This window comes from Hemicordylus capensis, chromosome 2 (genome assembly GCF_027244095.1).
Source record: "Hemicordylus capensis ecotype Gifberg chromosome 2, rHemCap1.1.pri, whole genome shotgun sequence".
Lineage (NCBI taxonomy): Eukaryota > Metazoa > Chordata > Lepidosauria > Squamata > Cordylidae > Hemicordylus > Hemicordylus capensis.
This window is the reverse complement of record NC_069658.1, coordinates 54,327,468-54,350,528: the sequence shown is the minus strand read 5'-3', so window position 1 is coordinate 54,350,528 and position 23,061 is coordinate 54,327,468. Positions and strand designations below refer to the sequence as shown.

The following is a 23,061-nucleotide window of genomic DNA, read 5'->3' as shown; positions in this document are numbered from 1 at the left end:
CCTAATTGGGAGAAGAGCCTCGATGTGTCTGTAGCACTGGTGCATCTCACAAAGTACTGGGGCTTTGTTAGTCAGAATATCAGCCAGCAGTTCTTCACTTACCTTGATTTATCTGCCAATTAGGTGCAAAAATAACAAGAGTGGATCTTGTGCTGGTTCCAAGCAGATGAAAATGTGTATTTGAGTACAAAGAGCAAAAAAAAACAAAAAAAAAACCACAGCGATAAAGCTCTGCTAGCGTATCTTTGTACAAAATGATGTATATATACTGTTTATTGAGAATAATCTCAGTGTACACAAGATTCATTATATTTATGGTATATTATAAAACAGATTTAATAAATCATCTGTATCTAACTGACTATGTTCAAATCCATTTCCCATTAAAAGTCAATCAAAAAGTTGACCCTGGTTAACCAGCTAAAAAGTCATTATTAGAAATGTAAAAAATTATGAAAGTGTTTGCATCAGTATTTGTCATTCTCAGTTATCTGACTTGACTCATCAGTAGAACTGACACTACATAAGACTTAAATTCGAAGACATGCAATAAACAGGACAAGTCACAGTAGAACAAAACAAGGTTTCTTTGGTGAGTCAGAAGCCAATATATAAAAAGTTAACAAAGTTTCTAAACTTTCTTTCACAAAAACGTTCACATTACACGCTATACAAAATATAATATAAATAGTGAAAAATGGATTCTGTGTATTGGAAAGAAGGAAAACTTACAGATCAAGACAGTGGTAGCTTTGTATGAGAGACCACAATGGGCCAAAATGACCAGGCACAGCCTGCTTCTTCTCAGGGTGGTTTCACATTTCACAAAACTGGTCCCAATTTGGCTCAGCCTAGGAATCTTTGGGTCTATTTTTGCAAGGGTGAAGTTAATGAACTTGCAGGAAAATGTTAAGTTGGAGGCTTAGTTATGTTTATTCTAGCCTTTTGCAGAGCACGTCCATCTATCATCATCAGCACCTTAACAACATGGAAAGATGACCCAGATTTTTCTACAATATGGTGGCATTCTTTTTGGAATTATGACATGTTAGGTTCCATACAGAAATGGGACATACATGATCCACTCATACTCTGGTAATTGGCAAGCCAGTTTTGTTGCATCATAGTATTGGATCTTAATTATATGTCCAACCACTTTATATGCTCCTGTTCTCTGGGTATTCCTCCTAGTGTTTGCAGATAGTTACTACACAGTGGGAAAACTAGTCATATGAATTCACCATAAATTCACATATTACAAAGTCTGTCTCAGGTCACTACAATGTCTCAGAATGAATAATTCAGCTGAATGCAATTTCAAGTGGTAAAGAGACTGTACCCCACAAAGGGGGGATCTGCCAAAAACAGGGTTTGCCCTGACTTGGGTAAATACCAATACAGACCACTTGAGGCTGCATTACAATTCAAATACTACACAAAAGGAAAGTGTAAGATCACCTTATTGCACCAATCCAGGGCCAGTTTCTTGATATGTGAGAGTACACCTAGAGACTGTTCATAACCATAGCTACTTCACATAAAAAACACACATACTAAGTTTAGTTTATGAAAAGATAAATCTATGAACTAGCCCTTGTTAATTAATGTTAACTTCTACTTTCCTCACAAACTTTGCATGCACCAATACAGTTAGAATAATTTTCTTCATAATATTATTTTAAAATTCAAAGCACAGGACATCTAAAATCTTTCTTGCTCTTCCCAAAAACTGTACCATAATGGGAAGGTTATTGTAAGTCAATGGACAAAACGTGTTATAGGGGGCATGAGAACACTCCTTCCTTCCCCATCCAGCAAATCTGCCCTGCTGTGACATCACCAGACATCCATGCAAGGGCACAATGCTTGAAAATGACATACACATGCAAAAGCTGATATGTGTTGGCCCATTTCAGGTGCTACTGTCCCAGATAAAATCCAGCAACTGACCACATGATCTGGGATAAATGTTAAATCTACTAGGACCTATTTCAGAATTACAGCCCTATGGGAAAATTAATTGACTTTGGAAGTGGAACAGGTGCATTGGGTGGCCAGGAAAAGACAGCATCGTATGTATCTCTACTACATGTGTAGAATGGATCCTGAGACAGATACTGTCTGATCTACTCTTTTAAAGTACCACTTTCTGTGGTTAGTGTACCCAGCCAAGTCATGACAGAGCCGATTGCTGAATGGGGAAGAACACCTCCCTAACTGTGCCTCTATGAAGAAAAATCTACAATATTTCTATGGACACATAGATATTGTGCACAAGTAAAGATGCTGATTTGTATACAAGTCACACTGCGCTCACTCATCTCATCACAGACAAATGATCCCATATATTAGGGTTTTCCCCCTTACATTAAAAAACATCTGAAGCCAACTCTGGTTCTTCCAAAGGTATTTAGGTGAGTTTGGAGCTAACAATGAGCTACCAAGCTATTCCAAGATAAAAAGAACATACAATAAATTATATCAGTATGGCTTACTTCATTTATTTATGTACGCTTCACAGCTGCAGCATTCATACACAAACATTCATTACTTTATAAAAGGATTAAAAATGGTTATATATATATTTATATACAAAATTATTTACTTTTTATTTTATTTTATTTTTTTTACAAAAAAAAAAAGGTTGGTCTGTCTAACTCCATCTTAAAATGCAGAGAGCTGTAACATTGACCTGTGGTTAGTGTTGTAAAAGTCATCTTTTTAAAAAGTAGCCCTGGGCTGAAATTTATTGTATTAGCACTTTTTATTATTCCTACAGGCCCTCCTTGTCATTAAAAAAAAAAAGTCCTCCAGGTAAGTCCCTTTTGGATGATGATGAAGCTGGAAAGGGCAAAAGTCAAGGTCCACATGGCAATCCCTAGTACAGTACATGGCAGTATAGTGTTGCTCCATGGATTGTACTCCTGATGTGAGGTTCATACCACATGGTTGTACATGTATCTCGGGTGGGGAATCGCCATGTTTCCAAAGCAAGATGCTGCTCAGCTTGTTCATCTTCAGCCGTATTCTCCCACGTTTACAAAAAGAGAGCAGACAGCATTTTAAAACTATTTCCAGCCTGGTGAAGTACCTCAAGACAAATGAAATAAATGATTAAAGACCTCTGAGGCCAAATAGCCATAAATAAGCCTGAACTTAGTGTGACATTTCATTGTATATACAGGTTTTTGAACACAACACACATTTAAACACCATTAAATCATCTTATTTACATTATCATTGGTGCTAAAATGGAACAGTTTAATTATTATAGGATGCTGGCATAGATAATCAAATGGTCCCTCACCAATGACATAGAGAAATTAACATACTAGATAGGCTGGAAATGGCTCCCTTTTCAAACTTTCATTTGTAGCAATCACTGATATGTGTTGTGAGTACTGAGGTCCTTAAGTTTTTTTTTTTAAAAAAAATGCTTGATAATACTCCTATAATTGATAGAAAAAGGCACAGTAAGTTAGGACTTTGGCTGGCTTGGCGAACACCTCACTTTCACCAGAAGTGCGTTCAGCGCCTTGAATCCGGCCATGTCCTGATCCAACGATGAAAATGTTTTGATGAATTTAATGAGTTTCCCTTCCCTGGTGAAGAATGTTTATAATAATATTTCTTAGAATAAGTCCTTTGGAATGAGGATGCTGCTGAAAATAAAAGAGAAAGAAGGAGAGCCTTATAAATATGCCAGAAAAACGATAAGCAGGATGAATGGATGCAATGTATTATATATCAGGGTTGGGTCCGACATTTTCTGATCCAGTGAGTCTTTGTGTGGTGGGGATGGAACCATAGTTCAGTGATAGAACATCTGCTTTGCATGAAAAAGCTCTCAGGTTCAAACTCTGGCATCTCCAGGTAGATCTGGGAAAGACTCTTTCCTGTAACCTTGGAGAAGCCGCTGTCAATCAGTGTAAACAGTACTGTACTGAGCCAGATTGACTAATGGTCTGACTTGGTATAAGGCAACTTCCTATACTATATTTTTCCTTGGGGATGGGGTTGTAGCTCAGTGATAAGAGCATTTGCTCTGCATGTAGAAGGCATCTCCAGGTAGAGCTGGGAAAGACTTCTGCCTGAAACCTTGGAGAGCTGCTGCCAGTCAGTGTAGACAATACTGAGCTAGGTGGACCAGTCACCTGACTCAGTTATAAGGCAGCTTCCTTTTTTCCCATGTTCCATGGAGTGGTGTATACCACCTGAAGGGCAGGACAGTTGGGCAGTACACATCTTACACAACCAATTGTTCAGATGTCCAATTTAAACTATTATTTCAGGGCGGGGGGAGGAAGGGAGGTTGAGCATTAGAGTGATCATTTGCCTTCATCAAATGACATTTTTACATGGCATTTTGAAGCGGACATATCTCTGCTCCACCATGCAAAGGCTCTTGCTAGTCTGGAAAATGTCTGAACTGATACTGAGTAATCATAAATTCCTTTGCAAAGGCAACTCACGAGTCATGCAAGTAATTTTAGGCAAATCCCATCGTCCATTCCCTTGGCACCGGATGATTGGAACATGGCGCTGGATGAAGCCATCTTTACAGTGATATCTGATCAATGAGTTAATTTCATAACGAGGCTTCATCTTCCCAAACGTCTTTGCATTTTCTACAACTGGAGGCTGACCGCAAGCAACTGAAAAAACAAATATAGGCTTATTGTCAGTGTTCCTCCATATTATAAACTTTGAAATCTCTCTGAGACTGGGTTGTGAGTAATTTTTAGAAAGTCTAGCCAAAGGAAAACAAGATCATTTCTAAAAACTGCATGCATCAATTCTTAATAATGGCAAAGACTGGGTCATAAATAAACTCAAATATGATCTCATTGTAGGCAGTATATTTAAGGTGCTGGTTTTGACCTTCAAAGCCCTTAATGGCTTAGAGCCAAGAGGCCTACTCCCATATAGTTCTACCTGGCCCATGAAACCATGTAGAGAAGCTCTCCTGAGCATCCCACCACCTTCTGAAGCATGGTTGTCAGTGATATGACAATCTGGCTCTCTGCAACTCCCTTCCCCTGGATCTTAGGCCTGCCTCCTCCTTGTTTAATTTTAAATGAAAACTGTTTTTTATTCTAACAGGCCTTCCCCTAATTTTATATGTATTTCTCTTTAACTGCTTTGTTTTCATGATTGCATTTCTATTATTTTAGAGACTATACAAAGTACTGGTTATTACCTATAAAGCCCTTAATGGCTTAGGTCCAGGGTACTTAAGAGAGTGCCTTCTCTGTTGTGAACCCTGTTGCCTATTAAGATCATCTGGAGAGGTCCGGTTATGGTTGCCGCCAACTCGTTTGATGGCAACATGGAACCAGATTTTCTTTGTGGCTGCCCCAGGGCTTTGGAATGCGCTCCCTGCTGAAATAAGAGCATCTCTTTCTCTGTTTGTTTTTAGGAGGACCCTGGAGATGTACCTATTTTTCCGGGGCTTCAACTGATACCAAATTTTTAAATTTTATATTGGGGCTATTCCCACGATCAGGCAAAACTGGGCTAGAGGAGCCTAGCCCGATTTCGCCTGACCGTGAGAACCACCGGGCTCGCAGGCGAGCCCGGTGGCCTCCAAGCGGTTAACCCGCTTAAGTAACCCTCCCCTAAGCCCAGGTTAGCGGAGCAAGCGCTATGCTAACCCAGGGTCTATGATCATGAGTTGTCATGGTGCCTCTCCATGCTGTGGCAACTCACGAGTAGACCCCCAACCAGGAGGCTTAAAAGCAGCCTCCCTGCTCGGGGGTCTCTCCAGCATGCCCTGCACGCTTGCTCAGGGCATGCTGGAGCTTCCAGGGGCTGCGTGGCCCCCAATCCCCCCAGCCCCCACTGGCTCTGTAACAGAGCCAGCAGTCATGTGGGCGGCTGGTTCAGCTGCCCGGAGCAGACTGACTGCTCGTCTGCGGGGGGAGCAGGCTTAGTCCGTTCTCCCCGCAAACCCCATCCAGTCTCTTCTCATTGATCGTGAGAAGATCCCCATTATGTTTTAATTCTGTATACCACCTAGAGATTTCGATATTTGGTGGTCTATAAATTCAATCAATCAATCAATCAATCAATCAAATAAATAAATATTGTTTTTAAAATTAATTTTGCTGTAAACTGCTACAAATTGTTTTAGGAAGAATGGTTCCATATACATTTTCAAAAATAAGTAAATAAAATAAATATTGTATTGATCAAGGCATATTTAATTTGCAAAATGCTTAGTAATCCATATTATATTTCCCCCACAAAAGTAGAAGGTGGTTGCCAGAAAGTCTGGGCTTAGCGCTAACTTTGGGACACCATCAGATGCCTTTTGGCACAGACTCTGAATGAGTGAATAATAATATCTTTACTCACAATTCAGTCAGTCGACCTTCAGAATATTATAGTCTTTTACAAAGGCAGTTTGAATGACATTCTTTATTTCTCACCATTTTAGACAATGCCTTGATTCACACAATTATTTGAATCTAGGTTTAATATGGGTTCCCAACATTAGCATGATTGTGTGAACCCACACCAAGGTGAGCATCTCAAATTCACCACAGAGATAAACCACCTTGGTGTGGGTTCCAACAATCATGCTAATGTTGTTAAGCCAAGTCAAACTTAGATTGGAATGATTGTGTGAATCGGGCCAGAATAATTTCCAGTAATCTACAAGGAAATGGTGTTCTAATCTAACCTTTCTGAACTAGAAAAAATACAGCTTGTACATACTTAGAATGTTACCATTTGATGGCACTGGCAATATAATAAAGAATCTTACTGGATAGAAAAAATGTGTTTCAAAGTATGGAACAGATTTTTCCTTTTCCTTTTAAGCAGCTGTAACACAAACCTGCAAGGAAGCTAAAACTAGAATAAAGAATAATTACTGCCTTTCAAGCATTTGCTTCATAACCATTTCAATAAGCATGTTACAGACTTCATAAAGCCAGGACTGAATTCTGCAGCACTAACAATAGCCCAGCCTGTAGTGCATTCTGCCACTCTTCAGACATCTGGATTTGAGCCCATTAAGTTTCGTCAGACATTTTTAAACGGCTGGAGCTTTGATGCACTTCAGGAATTTATGACCTCACTCTGAAAATCTTTACCTGTTCCTTTCTTGCAAGTGTAAGTGAGATGGTAATTGCATGGTACATCATTCCACTGGCCATTCTCGTGCCAAATTATAACCACACAATCTTCTCCAGAAGAAAAGAAACTGTCTGGTTGGTTTGGTCTCCAGTTTTCATATTGCTGCAGAAAACAAAAAGCAGACCCTATTACTAAGCACAGCTAAATTCAATAACAGCCAACCTAAGAGCAAATTAAACCATGTCCAGAGATGTCAGCTCACAGTGAGTCAAATGCACCCTCTCATGGCCAAAAACTCCAACTGCTTAGGGACAAACCAAACACCACACATTTAACATGTCATTCTGGCAGATGTTTTTATGTCTTAACTGCACTCAGTGGCGGCCCATGAACGTGGCGCTGGGGTGGTGGTGGTGGCGGGAGGCACCTTTAAAAATAAATGCATTAGGTGCTTACCTCCGCAGCCGCCGCACCTGAACTCTGTGCCGAGAAGCGGTGTGCCACCCAGCAGCCCCTGCAGAGGGGAATCGCCGCCACCACTCACCTTGCTGACACGGAGCCGAGCCCCCACCAGTGGCCAGGTGAGTGGCGGCGGCGATTCCCCACCACAGGGGCTGCTGGGTGGCACGCCACTTCTCGGCACAGCATACAGGGGTGGTGGCTGCAGAGGTAAGCACCTCATGTATTTACTCTTAAAGGTGCCTCCCGCTGCCCCCCAGCGGCGTGTTCACGGGCCACCACTGACTACACTTGCCGTCGTGGAGGCCCCAGTCATGATCAGGGAAGACAATACAAGATCAGATGGGGTGCTTAATCGTTTCCCTCCATGTGACAGTCCCAACAAAACCACCTCCCTTCCCTCAGGAAGCTGCCCTGGGAAGGAAGCACCAACAGATGAATGTACTATATGCACATTTAACTTGGATGTTGCCCAACCTTATTTTAAAGAAATATATCTGTGCTAGAATAAGCACTTCAGTACCATCCCTTTCTTGGGATTAAACAACATGACTGGAAAAAGAGAGAGAGAGTAGAAGGGGGAAGGAAAGAATGCTTAAAGACACCTATGTAGCCATTCTTTTCAGTTTTACAAATTTGTCATTGCAAGTAGAATTTAATGGAGGATAAAAATAAGTTTTCAGAAGGGCAAGAATTCCCATAAATGCCAGGCACTTGCTAGCCAATTGGTTCCTAAAATGGTCAAAATGACACAGCTCCCAAGTGCTCTTTATTTAATTTCAGTGCTTACTTCTTGGAGCTAGTCCACTTATGTGCTTATAAAAGGTCCAAACTGTTTTGTTTTAATTATTTATAAAGCAATCCAAATGAGCATCTTTCTGGGCATATTTTAGTAATAAAGTTAATGAACCACACAAATGTGCTGCTTACTTGCTGTGGCCACAGAAAAGCTGAATATAATATTTAAATCTTTCCTACACATTTCTGACATCTTATCAATCACATGATTTTAATTGTCTAAACAACTGAACCGTGGCATTTTAAATTGTGCTGCATTAAAACTATTGCCAGTGCCAACTAATAAAACCTTTTTCATTGTAGGAAGACTAGGACTATAATCCGGTGCATGTGTTGCCTGTGAGTCAGGCCCATTGAATATAATGGGACTTACTTCTGAGTAACATGCATAGGAACATAATAGTTAATTTAATTGTCTGGTGCAGGACAATTTATCTGGTACAATACATTCAGGTGCCACGTGGCTGATGTTAAGCTAGATCATCCAGCATTTGTTTGTTCTTAACCATTGCTTGCCTTATATCTTCTTCATTTATTCTGCCTCAGCCTCCAAACTAATTTATTAATTATGTGTAGCTCTTTCAGTTATTACCCACATAGCAGCTTTAATACATAGATGTTGTTCACACCACTGGTTGGGGCGGCGGGCAGGAGAAGAAGGCTGGTTAAGTTTACCTTCCCCCCAGACAACTGCTCCAGTGTTTCTGGGAGTGTGGACCATGCTCCAGATGATCCACACTGCTTGCCTACAGCACAGAACTTCGGAGGCCGAGACAATGCATCCTGGCCTCTGGCTACCCCATAACACGTGACACGCACAATGCATTGGGAGATTCCCCCAGGAGATGGGTGCTCGAGGCGCCCATCTCTGTGTCTCCCGGGGCTAAATAGCCCCAGCAAACACACAATCTCAGAGCCCAGGTTAAGGGCTCACTTGAGCCCTTCACCCTGGCTAAGAGCTGGGCTTGAAAGCGGTGCTAGGTGGCGCTGCCCCACCAAGATTGGGCCCAATTCTGGTAGTTCTCATGAGCAGCCTAACCCAGGCTGGGCTTCCCTAGCCTGGGTTAGGCTGCATTTGAGAACAGCCTAACAGTGGTGACAGGAGCAGGAGAGCAACTGTCCCTATTCAACTCAGCATAGCATTCCTTCAGTAGCTGTTTCTGGTGTCTACCTTGCAATTCTTTTCAGACTATGACCTCTATGGGACAATAAACTATATTCCAATTCATTTTGCTATGGAAATCTCTTTGAGAACTTGAGAAAAGCAGTATATAAATATTTCTAATAATATATAGAGGCTCTTCTCATGATCGGTGAGAAGAGCCTTGGGAGGGTTTGCGAGGAGAGCAGGCTAAGTCCACTCTCCTTGCAGACGAGCAGCAAGTCCTGCCTGGGTGGCCACTGCGGCCACCCACACGACAGCCGGCTTCGTCATGGAGCTGGCGGGGGCTGGGGAGTTTGGGGGCCGCGCAGCCCCCGGTAGTTCCAGCATGCCCTGCACGAGCGCACAGGGCATGCTGGAGAGACCCCTGAGCCAGGAGGATGCTTTTCAGCCTCCCAGTCGGGGTCTCCTCGTGAGTTGCTGTGGCACGGAGCTGTGCTGCGGCAACTCACGATCCATTAACCCCGGTTAGCGAAGCACTTGTTCTGCTAATCTGGGCTAAGGGGCAGGCTACCCGCTTGTAAGCCACTGGGATTGCCTGCAAGCCCGGTGGTTTACACAAGCAGCAAAAATCAGGCTAGGCTCTCCGAGCCTGATTTTTGCTGCTCGTGGGAATAGCCTCATAATCTTTGGCCTATGGGATCCAATGCTTGCTGTCTCAGACCAAGGTCCAGCATCTGACTTCAGATAGGAGCTGGTGGGGGCTGGGGAGTTTGGGGGCTGCGTGGCCCCCGGGAGTTCCAGCATGTTCCAGTGTGAGCGTGCAGGGCATGCTAGAGAGACCCCCAAGCTGGGAGGTTGCTTTTCAGCCTCCCGGTCGGGGTTCTCCTCGTGAGTTGCTGTGGTGCGGAGCTGTGCTGTGGCAACTCACGATCCATTAACCCCGGTTAGTGGAGTGCTCGCTCCACCAACCTGGGCTAAGGGCGGGCTACTCAAGCGGGCTAGCCGCTTGTACGCCACCGGGCTCACCTGTGAGCCCGGTGGTTTACATGAGCAGCAAAAATCGGGCTAGGCTCTCCTAGCCCGATTTTTGCTGCTTGTGGGAATAGCCTCATAATCTTTGGCCTGTGGGATTGAATGCTTGCTGTCTCAGACCAAATTCCAGCATCTGACTTGAGATAGTAGACATCCTGACTAAGGTAGTAGCAGCAGTAGGTGCTGCTGGACTGTTGACCCATTTACTTCCACTATTCACACAGGGTGTAATTTTAGTCAATCTACCTTGTCCCAAGTACTGCTCCCTGTGACCCACAAATGGTCTAACCCAGAATTCCCTGAGGGCTGCATAATCCTAAGGGACCTATTTCCAGGTAGCAGAAAGCACTTCCAGGGCCAGGGGAGAATGGTTAAAATGAACCCCTATGGACCGTGCATAGTAGAAGGCTCTACACACAATCTGTGTGTAGAGCCTAACTGGGCTCTGCTGAGCCCGCTCTCCCTGCAGACGAGCAGGGAGCTCGCCCTGGGCAGCTGGATCGGCTCCCCACATGATTACTGGCTCCGTTGTGGAGCTGGTAGGGACGGCAGGGATCAGGGGCCTCCTGGCCCCCAGAAGTCCCAGGATGCTCCGTGCAAGTGCGCAGAGCATTCTAGGGACACCCCCGAGGCCAGGAGGCCTGTAGGAGCCTCCCAGTCAGAGGTCTCCTCATGAGTCCCCGTGGTGTGGAACTGCGTCGTGGCACCTCACAATTGGTGAAATGGGGTTAGCGGAGCGCCCGCTCCACTAACCTCATTTAAGGGTGGGGGCAGTTCAGGAGGTTTGCTGCCAGGAGCTGCACGGCTCTCGTTGCAACACACGGCCTCCGGAAACTGAGCTGGGTTCCCCTAGCCCGGTTTTCGGAGGTCACGGGAATACCCTCTGTGTTACTGCAGGAAGAAGCACCAGCCCCAATGCAGCACCAGCACTTCACTGAAAGCACTGGGGCTTCCTTAGCCAGGGTGTCAGCCAGTATTTACCAGTAAAGAATACTTTACCACATATTCAAGGTAAGTGAAGTGTAAATCCTTTTATGGAAAAGATTGACTGGCTCCAATGAGACATTTTTCCAGGGCAAATAGCCTCTGCAGGTACTGATCCGGATGAAAGCAATGTAGGGGAAGGCCCTCTCCTCCCTGCCACTGTCCCAATCCAAATTGCTCTCCCCTCCCCTACACATTCTACTTCTATTAAACAACCCAACAGGCCACTCCAGTGATGTGATTAAAGCCATGCCTACTTTGCACTCCTGACTCAATTAACAAATGCAACCGGGCCCTTCCCAGCCCAGCCCATCCCGCCCATCATGTGAGACTGCCATCTGAAAGGGAACCTAATGGGAGCAGCTCCATGTGGGAAGCTGTTTGGGTGAAGTGACTTCAAATGATTTACGTGATTTCAGTCATGTCTTTTGCAATTACAAAGCTGGTCTGAGTGTGAAGTAGCAGGTGATGGGCAACTGGATTTGAAAACATACTAGGCACACCCATGGAGATCATATATATTGGGGTATATTGTTTATATATTATATATATATACTGGGGTATGCCCCAGTACATATGATCTAGGTCCCACTCCTTTATCGCTGTACTTTAGAATTATGGCTAACATGCTGAGGAAAATTACTCAGAGTTGTGCCACTAGCATACATTCTCCGCAGGCCCAGGGCAATGGAAGTAGGCCTGCCCCCAAAGACCAGAATTTAAGCACACTCTGGTCTTCCTCCATAGCCCCAGTGGAGGCAGAATGGATGGAGAAGGGCATGATTTTCACTGCTGTCTCCTCCCATGAGATGTTGTCACATGCAGAAATCAGTCCCTGAACGGTGAGAGGTGCATGACACTCAGGGACTCAAGTGCCTGACGCTCAGATGCCTGCATGTGGAGGAAGGAGAGGCCCTCCCTCACCACACCTCTGCTGGGGGCACTTGAACCCAAGTCATTTGTGTCTCCACAGGGCTACTTCCATGGTCTTAGTCCTGCAGAGAATGTAAGCCATTGAAATGAAAAGGACAAGTTAGACAACTCCTAACTTGTCCTTTTGATTTCAATGGGACTACATTTCAATGGGGCTATTTCAATGTTCTCTTTCAATCTATTTCAATGAGATGGAGTAATTTCTCAGAGCACATCAGCAGATGTCAGTTTAGCATGAACAAAGTCCATATGCAGAAGCAGGAGATTATATCAATAGGGTAGGCATTCAGACATGCAACCCCGACACACGCATTCTGAAATGGTACAGTCTCATGGCGGAGGCATTTTTCTGAGTGTGGAAATTCATCCTAACCCTCATGCAAGCATAGCCCAGCCAACAAACCCATTTCTATTCAGATGCAGAGCTTCCAAAACAACCCAAGGAGTTAAAACAAAAATAACCCGAGGAGCCTCCACAAGCTTCATCCAAAACAAGTGACTTCAGTAATTCTGGAGCCAGCCTTTAACACCTTGCCTGAATGCTTTTTCAAGTCTCCAAAAGCTAGTGGGTGACGCAGGTGGCCAGCCCCAGGCAGAAATGCAAGTCCCAGGATTTCAACACATCACACTTGATCCGGCAAAGTTTCAAGACATGTCAAGAGATTTGAATGTGGCCTGCAAAATAGCCAAGAGCCTTGGCAAAAGGGCCTTTGGTCTCATGAAGCAGTCTCTGTGGTTCTGCAAGATTGCATGATATCCCCAGGCGTGACATGCTGCTGCCTCTCATGTTGGATGTCATCACTGTGCACATTTACTTTGGCTTTCTGACCCTCATGCTGCTTTTTTGCTCATGCCAGAACCACTTAACTGTGAGGATGTTCCAGATCTATGGACTGCTTTCATAACTCTCCACCCCACACACATTGAAGTTTTTCAATTCCTTATTTAGGCAAGCTTTACTGATTGGGAGATAAGCCTCCAAAGCAGTTCTCACAGCCTGCCTTAAAACATGGTGCAATACAAAAAGCATTTAGATATTTTTAAATTTGCATAGTTCCTTAGAGAGACAATGGAGACAGTTTACTAACAGAGGTGAAAATGAGAACTGGTGCAGATAAATTAGACTTGGCACATACCAGTTCGGACAGCGCTCTAGTATGATTGAAGTCAGGTAGCTGGGAGAGAGTTTTACCCTCCATAAAACTCTAGAACTTCTCTCTTTTCTCTGCCACAATAGCTTAAGAACTAGGGCTTTGGCTCAATATCAGTGACTGCACTGATGCATGACAAAAGCTACTGGGAGCAGGGGTGGAGCTACCTTTGAGCCAGGGAGCTGCAAGTCCTCAGATCACCAGTGTCCAGGGGCTACTGGCTTCCTCCTCAACCCCTCTTGGACCTCTGGGCACACACTTTCACAACACCTGCTGGAATGTGAGAACTTCTATCCACCTCAATGGCCATGCTTGGCCCCAACTCTGTCCCAGATGCTCTCTGGCTGAGGCAACATAGCCTGAAGACATTACCAAGCAGAGTTGCCCTGATCCCAGAAAGAACGGTTTAAGGCAGGCCTGTCCTTTGTGAGATTGGGAAAGTTCTGCCTCACCAGGCCTGCATGGCCTCATTAATATCATCAGACTGCATCAGCTCCACCGGAGGTTGGTGAACACAGAGCTGGGGCTGAGGTGCCCAGAAATGCTCATGTCCCAGCAGGCACTACCTACCGCCACTGGCTGGTGAAGGCGGGCAAGGGCACCTGCAAATCCTGTCCCAGGGTCCACTCCAACCTTGCTGACTGGGAATGTGATCCAGAGATTGGTGTGCTTGGGCCCACTGACTTCAGTGTCAGCTTGCCTAAACATACCCATTGCACTCATGGGGCTGCTACTAACTTGAAGTGAAAGGGAAAAGGAGTTCCATGAGTGTATCAAAGCCCTGCAGAGCTTGGGATCAGGTCCTACGTCTTCCTGTGAGGTGCAGGTACAAGTGGCAATATGGCAATGTAAATAAAAACAAAAACCATCATATAATTGGCCAGTTAGTAGGTAGGGATGTGCATGGAATCGGCTGGCCTGATTCGGTTTGCGGCCGGACCGGCCTCGAACCCAACTGGGCCAGTTTGGTCTGGCACCCCTCTTGAACCCACCCCGGTTTGGTTCGGGGGGGGGGGTTCCGCAAGCTTGAAATTGTTTTTTTAAAATTACCTTTATGCCCCTCGGGGGAGTTCTTGGAGGCAGCAGGGTGTGTGTGTGTGTGTGTGTGGTCCGCAGAGGTTCCACCCACCAGCCTTCCTCATGCCCTCATTTGGGCGCTCTTTGGATGGTTTTTGGCCTTCACCCGGCGACCCGGTGGCAAATATGGAGGCCGTACGCCTGTGCACATGGCCTCTGTGAAAACTGGCCAAAGAACACCTGAATGGGCGAAAAGGGGCATGAGGAAGGCTGGCCGGGGAGGGGGAACCTTCGTGGACACACACCCCACCACCGCCACCAGGAACTCCCCCGAGGGGAGTAAAGGTTAAAAAAAATAACAATTTCAAGCTTGCGGACCCCCCAGACATTGGGGGGGTGTCCGGTCTGTGGTCTTCGGTTCAACCCTGAATGGTCAAACTGAATCAGTTCGACGTCAAACCTGTTTGCACACCCCTATAAGTGGGTTGTCACTAGCCATTCAGAAAACAGATCTAACTTTTTCACTTTCATTATAAAGTGATAATGAAGAATGGTAGCAAATGAGAGGGGATTCATGGTTTGTCACTGAAATCTCATTTGCTCCCAGAGAATCTACACTCAGAACATCTCAGAAACAACAAAAACCTGTACCCCATAGGTTAGCAACCTATGGGGGTGGTTGGCACCCTCTGTGCACTACACCACCACTCGCTCTGGGCCACCCCAGCACCTCCCAAGTGCAGTTATGGGGCTGCTGAAACCTCCATTCTTCCTTATGGAGAAAAACTTTAAAGATGCGCAAACTTCAAAAATCACTTAAAAATCAGCCCTTTGCCCAATTCCTTTCAAATAATTCTGGTACCTTCCTTGCCCCCCTTGGGAACTACCACCCACCACACTCTGCTCTAGGCCATCCCTCCCCCCCCCCCCGCCCAATGTGAAGAGATACATTTGCTGGAATCTTCATTATTCCCTAGAAGGAATGAAACAATACTTTAAAAATTCACCAAGAAGTGGAGGAGTGTTGTGGATCCCAGATGATGATGAAAGGACAGTGGAAAGCAACAGTGGAAGATACTGTAGGGAGTAAATGACTCATGTGATGCTAAAAGATATTTCTCCTGCCACAGAAATGCATTAAACTACTTTTTAAGATAGTTTAAACAAATTGACCTTTCTTTTAAAAACTTTTAGTGATCATGGCTTCTTAGGAGCTTCTCTTTTGCATGCACCATTGTAATGGATGTGACTTATGCAAGAGCTGGCACATGCTTTGGTACGGCTCCCATTCATTTCAATGGGGCCTGTTCAAGAGACATTCCTGTGGTGTGCGCTCCATGGCTTTGTACGTCCAGTTTTATTCTATTCTGTTTTATTCAAAGAACTCATTGCAGAGAAACAGAACATGTCATTTCCCATTTTTGGCACAGTGTTTTATATATATTAAAGCTTGGCCAGCCAAATGAACAGGCAGAAACAAAAACATTATCTTTGTTTCAATTTCTTTCCAGCTGAGTTAAAACATCATGTAAAATGTTACACTCTATACCAATGAAGCTGTCAGCTAAGAGAGATCTCACTTGTATACCTAATCAGCTCAAGAGATCCAGGCACTATAGCAGGGATCCACATATGGATTGCCTTGCTAATTATGATGAGCCATGTGTGCAAAAGGCTGCTGCTTGCGGGGGCGGAGGATCCACTGCATGAACACCCAGAGCTATATGTACAGGGGCTGACATCCTGACTAGGGAAGAATCAGAACAAGAAGGCTTCCAGAGGAACAGCACCAGCACACCAGGGAAGTTGACAACCTCCACTTCCCAGGTAGCACTCTGTGCCATGCAAAAATATGGCCCTAGGAGCTGTGAATCCCTTATGTAAGATGCATGAGAGCACAGATATCTATCTAGCAATCTATCTTATATTTTGCATTAACGTACTCAATTCCAGGACAGCATGCCTCCAGTGTTGTTGGCATCTAATTCGTGTTTCTTCTTAAATAATGAGCCCCTTGTGGACAGGGAATCATCGAGGCTATTCTTACGACTGCTGGAAAGCAGGATAAGAGAGCCCAACCCGCTTTCCAGCAGTCGTGTGCTGCAAAAGGAGTCACGTGGCTCCCGGCAGCAAGCCTCACTAAATACCCCCACCCCCATTAAATGAGGTTAGTGGGGGTGAGAGAAAGTGCTGCCCAGTGACAGGAGGCAACAACCACCAGGTGGCAAGAGAACGTGCCGTCTGGTGAGAGGAAGCGGCAGCCAGGGCCGGCCAGCCAGTTGCCGAGATGAAGTGGTGGCTGGGTCTGAAGGTAGGCGGGGAGAATGGCTGAAGGGATGAAGGAAACAGGGAGAACTAGAGGCACAGATGCTCTGCTCCAGGTCAGCTAGTTATTATTTAAAATATTCATACCTTGCCCCTCTAGTGTACTATTGCTCAGGGCAGCTTACAACATTAATAACACAGTTACAATGTAATGTATAACAGTAAAAAAAGTAATGGACAGGTTTAAAAAAAAAAACACAGGCTAAAACTGCAATAAAAATGAGAGCTTTTAAAAATTTGAAAATTTGAAATTATCAATAAAAAGCTAAACACTAAGAAACCTACCAGATATAAGCAGATAAAATATTTAAAAGCCTCTCTAAAAAGCTCCAGATAGTTCTTAAAAGCACATTGCATATTGACATTTTAATGATTTACAATGGTTTTGTTTGGGGGCTTTGGGGGTTGTTTGAGGTGAGTGGTCTCCTAATAGTCTACTGAAGTATTTTGGTACTAAATAGTTGTGTTTTGCAGGGGTTTGAGTCGCTATTAATAAAGGTTGGTTGTTCCTTCTATGAACTGTTTTTTAAACATTGGTTACAGAAGTCACCTTGTGGGATAGCTTCAAAAGCTGGGATATAAACATTTGAAATAAACACAAAAAATATTGCCTTGAAAGTATATGAAAAAAAACCTGATGAGTTTCAGAAGCTCAGGCGTTTCTACCTTTGGGACCCTAGATTTTGTTAGACTATAGTCACGTTCTCATATAACAGGGTACCACAGTTAGAGGGACCCACGGTTTCCTTACCATTATGTTTGAACCCAGCCAACTACAGTCCTGTTGGCAGTGTGACGAAAGTCCAATTTGAAGCCTCAGTTTGGAGTGAGCTTAGCACTGGAGGCTGCATTCAGCCAAACTGGAGTTGAGGGAGGAAGCTCCTCCCTCTCTCCTTCCCTGTTTGGCTGTGCAGACTGTCATAGGAACATAGGAAGCTGCCTTATACTGAGTCAGACCACTGGTCATTGCCTACACAGACTGGCAGCAGCTTCAATGTTGCAGGCAGGAGTCTCTCTCAGCCCTATCTTGGAGATGCCAGGGAGGGAACTTGGATCTTTCTACTCTTCCCAGAGTGGCCCTATTCTCTCAGGGGAATATCTTAAAGCACTCACATGTAGTCTCCCATTCAGATTCAAACCAGGAAGACCCTGCTTAGCTAAGGGGACCGTTCATGCTTGCTACCACAAGACCAGCTCTCCTTCTGTAAAGAAGGAAGCCAGCCTACAGGCAGCTCCCCAACCTCTCTGCAGTCCTGCTGAATGCAGAGAGGACACTCTCCAGAACATCCAAATGCACATGGGAGAGCAGGAGGAGGGGGACTCCGAACCATTGGACCCACAGTTCTGCGTTACATGCGAGAGCATCCTATAGCTTCCATCATCCCCAGCCACAATGGCCAAAGGAAGGGAGCAGTGTTCTCTCTTAATTTTTTTCATCTGTGTGCAGAAAGAGTTTTGTTCTGGGCAGCAGTATCAAGGCAGTGTGTGCGCATTTATATTCAGAGTGGGACCTTCCTGATTCAATGCAAGCAGGATCTAAAATTAATTGAGCGGACATTAAAAAAAAAACTTGTACGTGTGCACATGTGAGGATGTATTAAGAGGGAAAACTGGATGGGAATTGGTAGCCTAACAACAGCTGGGGACCCAAATTTGGGAACTCCTGGTATAGCTGAATAACATTTCCACTGATCAATACTCTGAAGCTCCTTGTCCTTTCCCATCTTTATCAAAAGCGGAAACATTTTTAAATTTGAACAATTCAGCAACTATCATTGTGACAGGATATAACTTCTTGAAACATAGCCTGAACTAATTTTCACTTGTTTATCTAGTGCAATGATGGACACACTACCCTGCACATTAAAGCTATAAATCATCAACAACAAATCTGAAACTGAGATTTATTTAATTGCCTGTTTAATAGTTTATGGCTTCCACAGCGACAACATACCCCATAAGTCCTTCTTGGCAAGATTCACTACATAATGTTAAAACTACCTCCTGGCAATTAGACATTTACAATCTCATATTTTCAGATTATCATTATTTCAGAGCAAATACAGTTTACAGTGTGGTAATTCCTTATTAGTTATACAAATGGGTTGCAATTGTCATCTATTTCCATCATTGAGTTTTCAATTAAATCCTGCTATTCTCTGCCAACAGAAAGACAAAATGGTTTAAATGATATTACATTTAAAGGAAACAAGATGAACAAAATTAATTTTCTTAACTTCGTTTAGCCACTTGCTAACCTTTGACATTAATAACTAATGAGACTCATCCAAATAACAGAAGCTTAGATTTTCTATCATAACTTCTTTTGCAAATAATTTAACATTTTCCAGCCTTATTTGCTTGGATAACATTAATAACAAGCAATCCTCATGTCTCTTCAGCTGTCTGAATGCTGACAATCTGTCTCAATCAGTATCTAAGCAATAAAATAGCCCCTGGATGATCTCTGAAATGCCTGCCCACCAAGTGCCTGCAATCAATAGTTAGGATTTCACCTTCAAGAACAATCGATGGGGCACAGTGTGTAGTGAACCTCAACAAAATCAGCTGCTGATGCAAACCCTAATTACTTGATTATTCATTGTGTGAGCAGCCAATAATCCTCTCAACAGCTAAGGTTAGGGAAACTTTTGTGATCCAAAATTTAGATGTTTTTGGCATCCAGAAATACTTCATTAAGAGAAATGAGGTTTCCATTTTCCTTTATCTGCCATTCCATGCAAATCATCATCAGTTCTTTTTATGAGCCTATCATAAAGCCCAGACACTGACAGATCAAGAAGTAGCCAATGATTTCTCTTCAGTTCTATCAAATAGGTTAAAGCTAAGCAATTACTGACTGGAGTTTATTAGTAACAGGTTTAACTCTGAGCACCGGAAGCCGTAATTATACCTCATCACTGTTGTTCTTAACATAATCTTCTCCAAGTTTTGGAAAGCACTCTTCTGCTGTGGCAGATAAGTTCTTAGAAGTTGTTATCTAGAAAGTGTGCTTCCTGCTCTGGTGATTTTATTTTATTTTTGTAGTTTAATTACACATGCATGATTTTTAGTAAAACTCTGCCATTCCCCAGATGTTGGGTTGGCTGGAGATCAAATGACCTGCTGAAGTTCGCTCAAGTCAGTTCAGGGTGTGCTACATCATGGTGAGCTAGTCAACGCTGCTGCTGCTTTTTAAAAGATCTTGACGAAACCTTTGAATTAGAGTCATTCCACACATAAAGATCGTGAGCACGGCTATTGTTGGTGGGTGGGGAGGGTATGGGGGAAGGCAAGATCCAGCTTACGAGCAAGGCCCATATGTGGGACTCACATGCCCACATGATCCCAGCAGTGTCGAGTTCTGGAGGGTGGGAAAATGCATTCCGATTTCCAGGTATTCCACCATGCACTGCGCAATGCACTGCAGGAGAATCCCCTGTGAACTGGGTGTTCTGAGTATCTGAAACTGTGTCCGCTTGGGCTGTGTGCAGTCCAAGCACACAAACAACCCTGGCCCTGGGGCTGAGGGTGCATTCGCACTCTCTAACCTCATTTAGGGGCCAGGGGTTAAAGTTGGGCTAGTGGGGGCAGAAGTGCCGGGATTGGGAGTGATCCCAGTGTTTCACATGAGCAGCCCAATCCAGACTACTCAATCTAGCCTGGGGTGCTCCAAGTGCATGCCTAAGGTTTTCCAGTGCACACTTAAATCCTTCTAAAGTACACATCAAGTTTTTAAGTGTACACCCCAAGTGTCTAGGTCACAAATGTATGTTTGCAAATGTGTTATACAAGAGCAGTAATGTGACAAAATCAGATTGGTTGCTTTGTAATATATGAAACAAGTCTGAGTTGTGATAGCAACGGAATCTGTTTATTTAAGACAAAAGCCAAGATTCCATCTAGCCTAGTGCAATGCAGATCACTTCGAGAGTCATTTATACATTTTTATTTACTTGAGAGAGTCGTACACCAACTTCACAAAAACATTTGTCACATTTTTAACCCAACCGTTTCTTTTTAGTCCATTCTATTTTTCTCAGTATAAAATCCCCTCTTTGTACCACCACAGCTCTCTTTAAACTTCCATCCATGTAAATCTTCCCTATTTCTCTCTCTCTACTCCACAGCATATGTAGAGCCCAATGCCACAGCACAGGTTTCTTGGCCCCTCTTTTCTTTTATACTCCCACCTCTGCATCCCACTGCTCTCTCTCAGTCTCTTCTCTCTCTGCAGGTCCCTCTTTGCACACTAAAGTTTCTTTTTATGCTTTCTTTCTGTTCAGTTTTTCTTCCTTCCGTACCATAATGTGATCTCCCCCAACTCCCCCCCCCCCACTTAATGAACAGGCAGCAACATGTAAAACATCCCAAGAGCATTTCCACATCTGGAGGCAAGTTTGACAATACTTTAAATGCATCTGTTGACCCTGCAGTTTTCTCTCCCCTCCCCCCCTCCCCATAAATAGCATGTATGGGACCATGAAAACTGTACTGAGACCAGTCTGGTGTGAGTGAGGGGTGAACACCTTCTCCAACCACTTCCCTAACTGTGCACCCCAAATATACTATTTAACTTTGGTTAAATAAAAAAGGCGGGGGGAGGGGGTATCCTTGCATACCGATGGAAGTAGCACATGTCAGGATGTGGAGATATGTAAATAGATCAGGGATTCAGGTCTGGAGAAATCAGTGCAAACCCCATCACACTCCTCTGAATTTAGGAAGAGGCAAAGCAACACATAATACAACCCAGACTAACCCTCACTGTTGATAATCCTATTTGGACTGCTGATGTTCCTACAAAGAGCTAGGGAGGGAATAGAGTCAGTAAGTGTTTAGAACTCTCTGGGGGCTTCAAATAGTATGGGGAGGAGGTTGCATTAGGTTGTGCAGACCCACATAAGAAGAGCTTGCTATTTTGGACCAAAGGCTCATTTAGTCTAGTTTCCCACAGTGGCCAATCCGATGCCTCTGGGAAGCCCACAGGCAGGAGATGAAGGCATACCCATCTCCCACCATGGCTCCCTGAGAAACTGGGGGTAGCCTATATAGCTACCTGGTAGCCATTGATAGACTTGTTCTCCAGGAATTTATCTAATCCTCCTTTAAAGCCATCTAAGCTAGTGGCCATCACAATTTACGGCAGCAAATTCCATAGACTAATTATGTGCTGTGTGAAGAAGCGCTTCCTTTTGTCTAATCTAGTTCTTTAGACTACTCTAAATGTATGAAATGCAGAATCCTAGAACCAGAAGGCCCTTGTAGGCCAGCCACTGATCACACTAGCTTCCCAGTCTGTGATTTTGATTAGTGTGGATGTGACTCCCAGCCCTCAAATATACTTGACTGGCACGCCTGAGAATTCTTCCTCGTGGAAGAGCATGATGTGATTTATTAGGGAGTGCTATCAAATTACTGACTGAGTAAGTGCCAAATGTAAGCGTACCAGTCTCAGCATATATCTTCCAAGACATCCAAGGCCAGTGTGATGTACAGTAGCAGTTAGTGTTGCTTATTAGGTTATACGCTAACTAGGACAGTGGAAACCCAGGTTCACTTAAAGCTGACTGGGTGACCTTAGGCTAGTCAACATCTTTCAGCCAAACCTACAGCATAGGGGCGGGGGACGGTGGGGAGCGAACCACTCCTTGGAGAAAAGGTTAGCTAAAGATGAAATAAGCAAATATGTCTTTAAGATATTTTGTGTTATAAAACAAGTAATTACTTTATGGACAAAAGTGCATTGAATCAAACTTTTATTACTGGAAATCATTTTTTGTTTTGTTTTTTGTTTTTTTGGAAGTTATTTCCCCCCTAAACCAGAATATGCAGTTTATTACACTACTCAATGGTAAGAGTTGTTGACTCAGCACCACTAAAAATATCCAGTAGATGGCACTATTTAATCATTACTGAATCCGGATAACAACTGTCCTTGATTAAATGAGGTTAAGAGCTTTATTACACCAGGAAAGATGTGATTGCTTTAGTGCTCCATACAAATGCCAAGGAAATCAGTCTCAAGCTTTCCCTTGCCTTTCATGAGCATTGTATGGTGTTTCTTACTAACTTTAATAGCAGAGAAAGAGGGAGAGAGGAATTGAAGGAGGGAGAATGTTCAGAGCAATTTCTAATGATGTGAATATATATTTGTGCATATATACCGGGGTG

At 44.0% G+C, this 23,061-nt stretch overlaps 1 protein-coding gene across 3 annotated transcripts in view; it reads right to left on the bottom strand.

The window, feature by feature from the left end:
* Window positions 1–255: 255 nt before the first annotated feature.
* VCAN (versican) overlaps window positions 256–23,061 on the bottom strand; it is a 208,860-nt gene continuing 186,054 nt past the window's right edge. For 2 of the 3 annotated variants that reach the window (XM_053298560.1, XM_053298561.1), the window contains exons 13-15: window positions 7,101–7,245; window positions 4,473–4,655; window positions 256–3,662 (exon numbers count right to left, since the gene is read on the bottom strand). In XM_053298560.1, the coding sequence (XP_053154535.1) occupies window positions 3,529–3,662; window positions 4,473–4,655; window positions 7,101–7,245 (462 nt within the window). In that variant the 3' untranslated portion in view covers window positions 256–3,528. The remainder of the gene's footprint in view (window positions 3,663–4,472; window positions 4,656–7,100; window positions 7,246–23,061) is intronic. The other variant, XM_053298562.1, reaches the window with a different exon arrangement.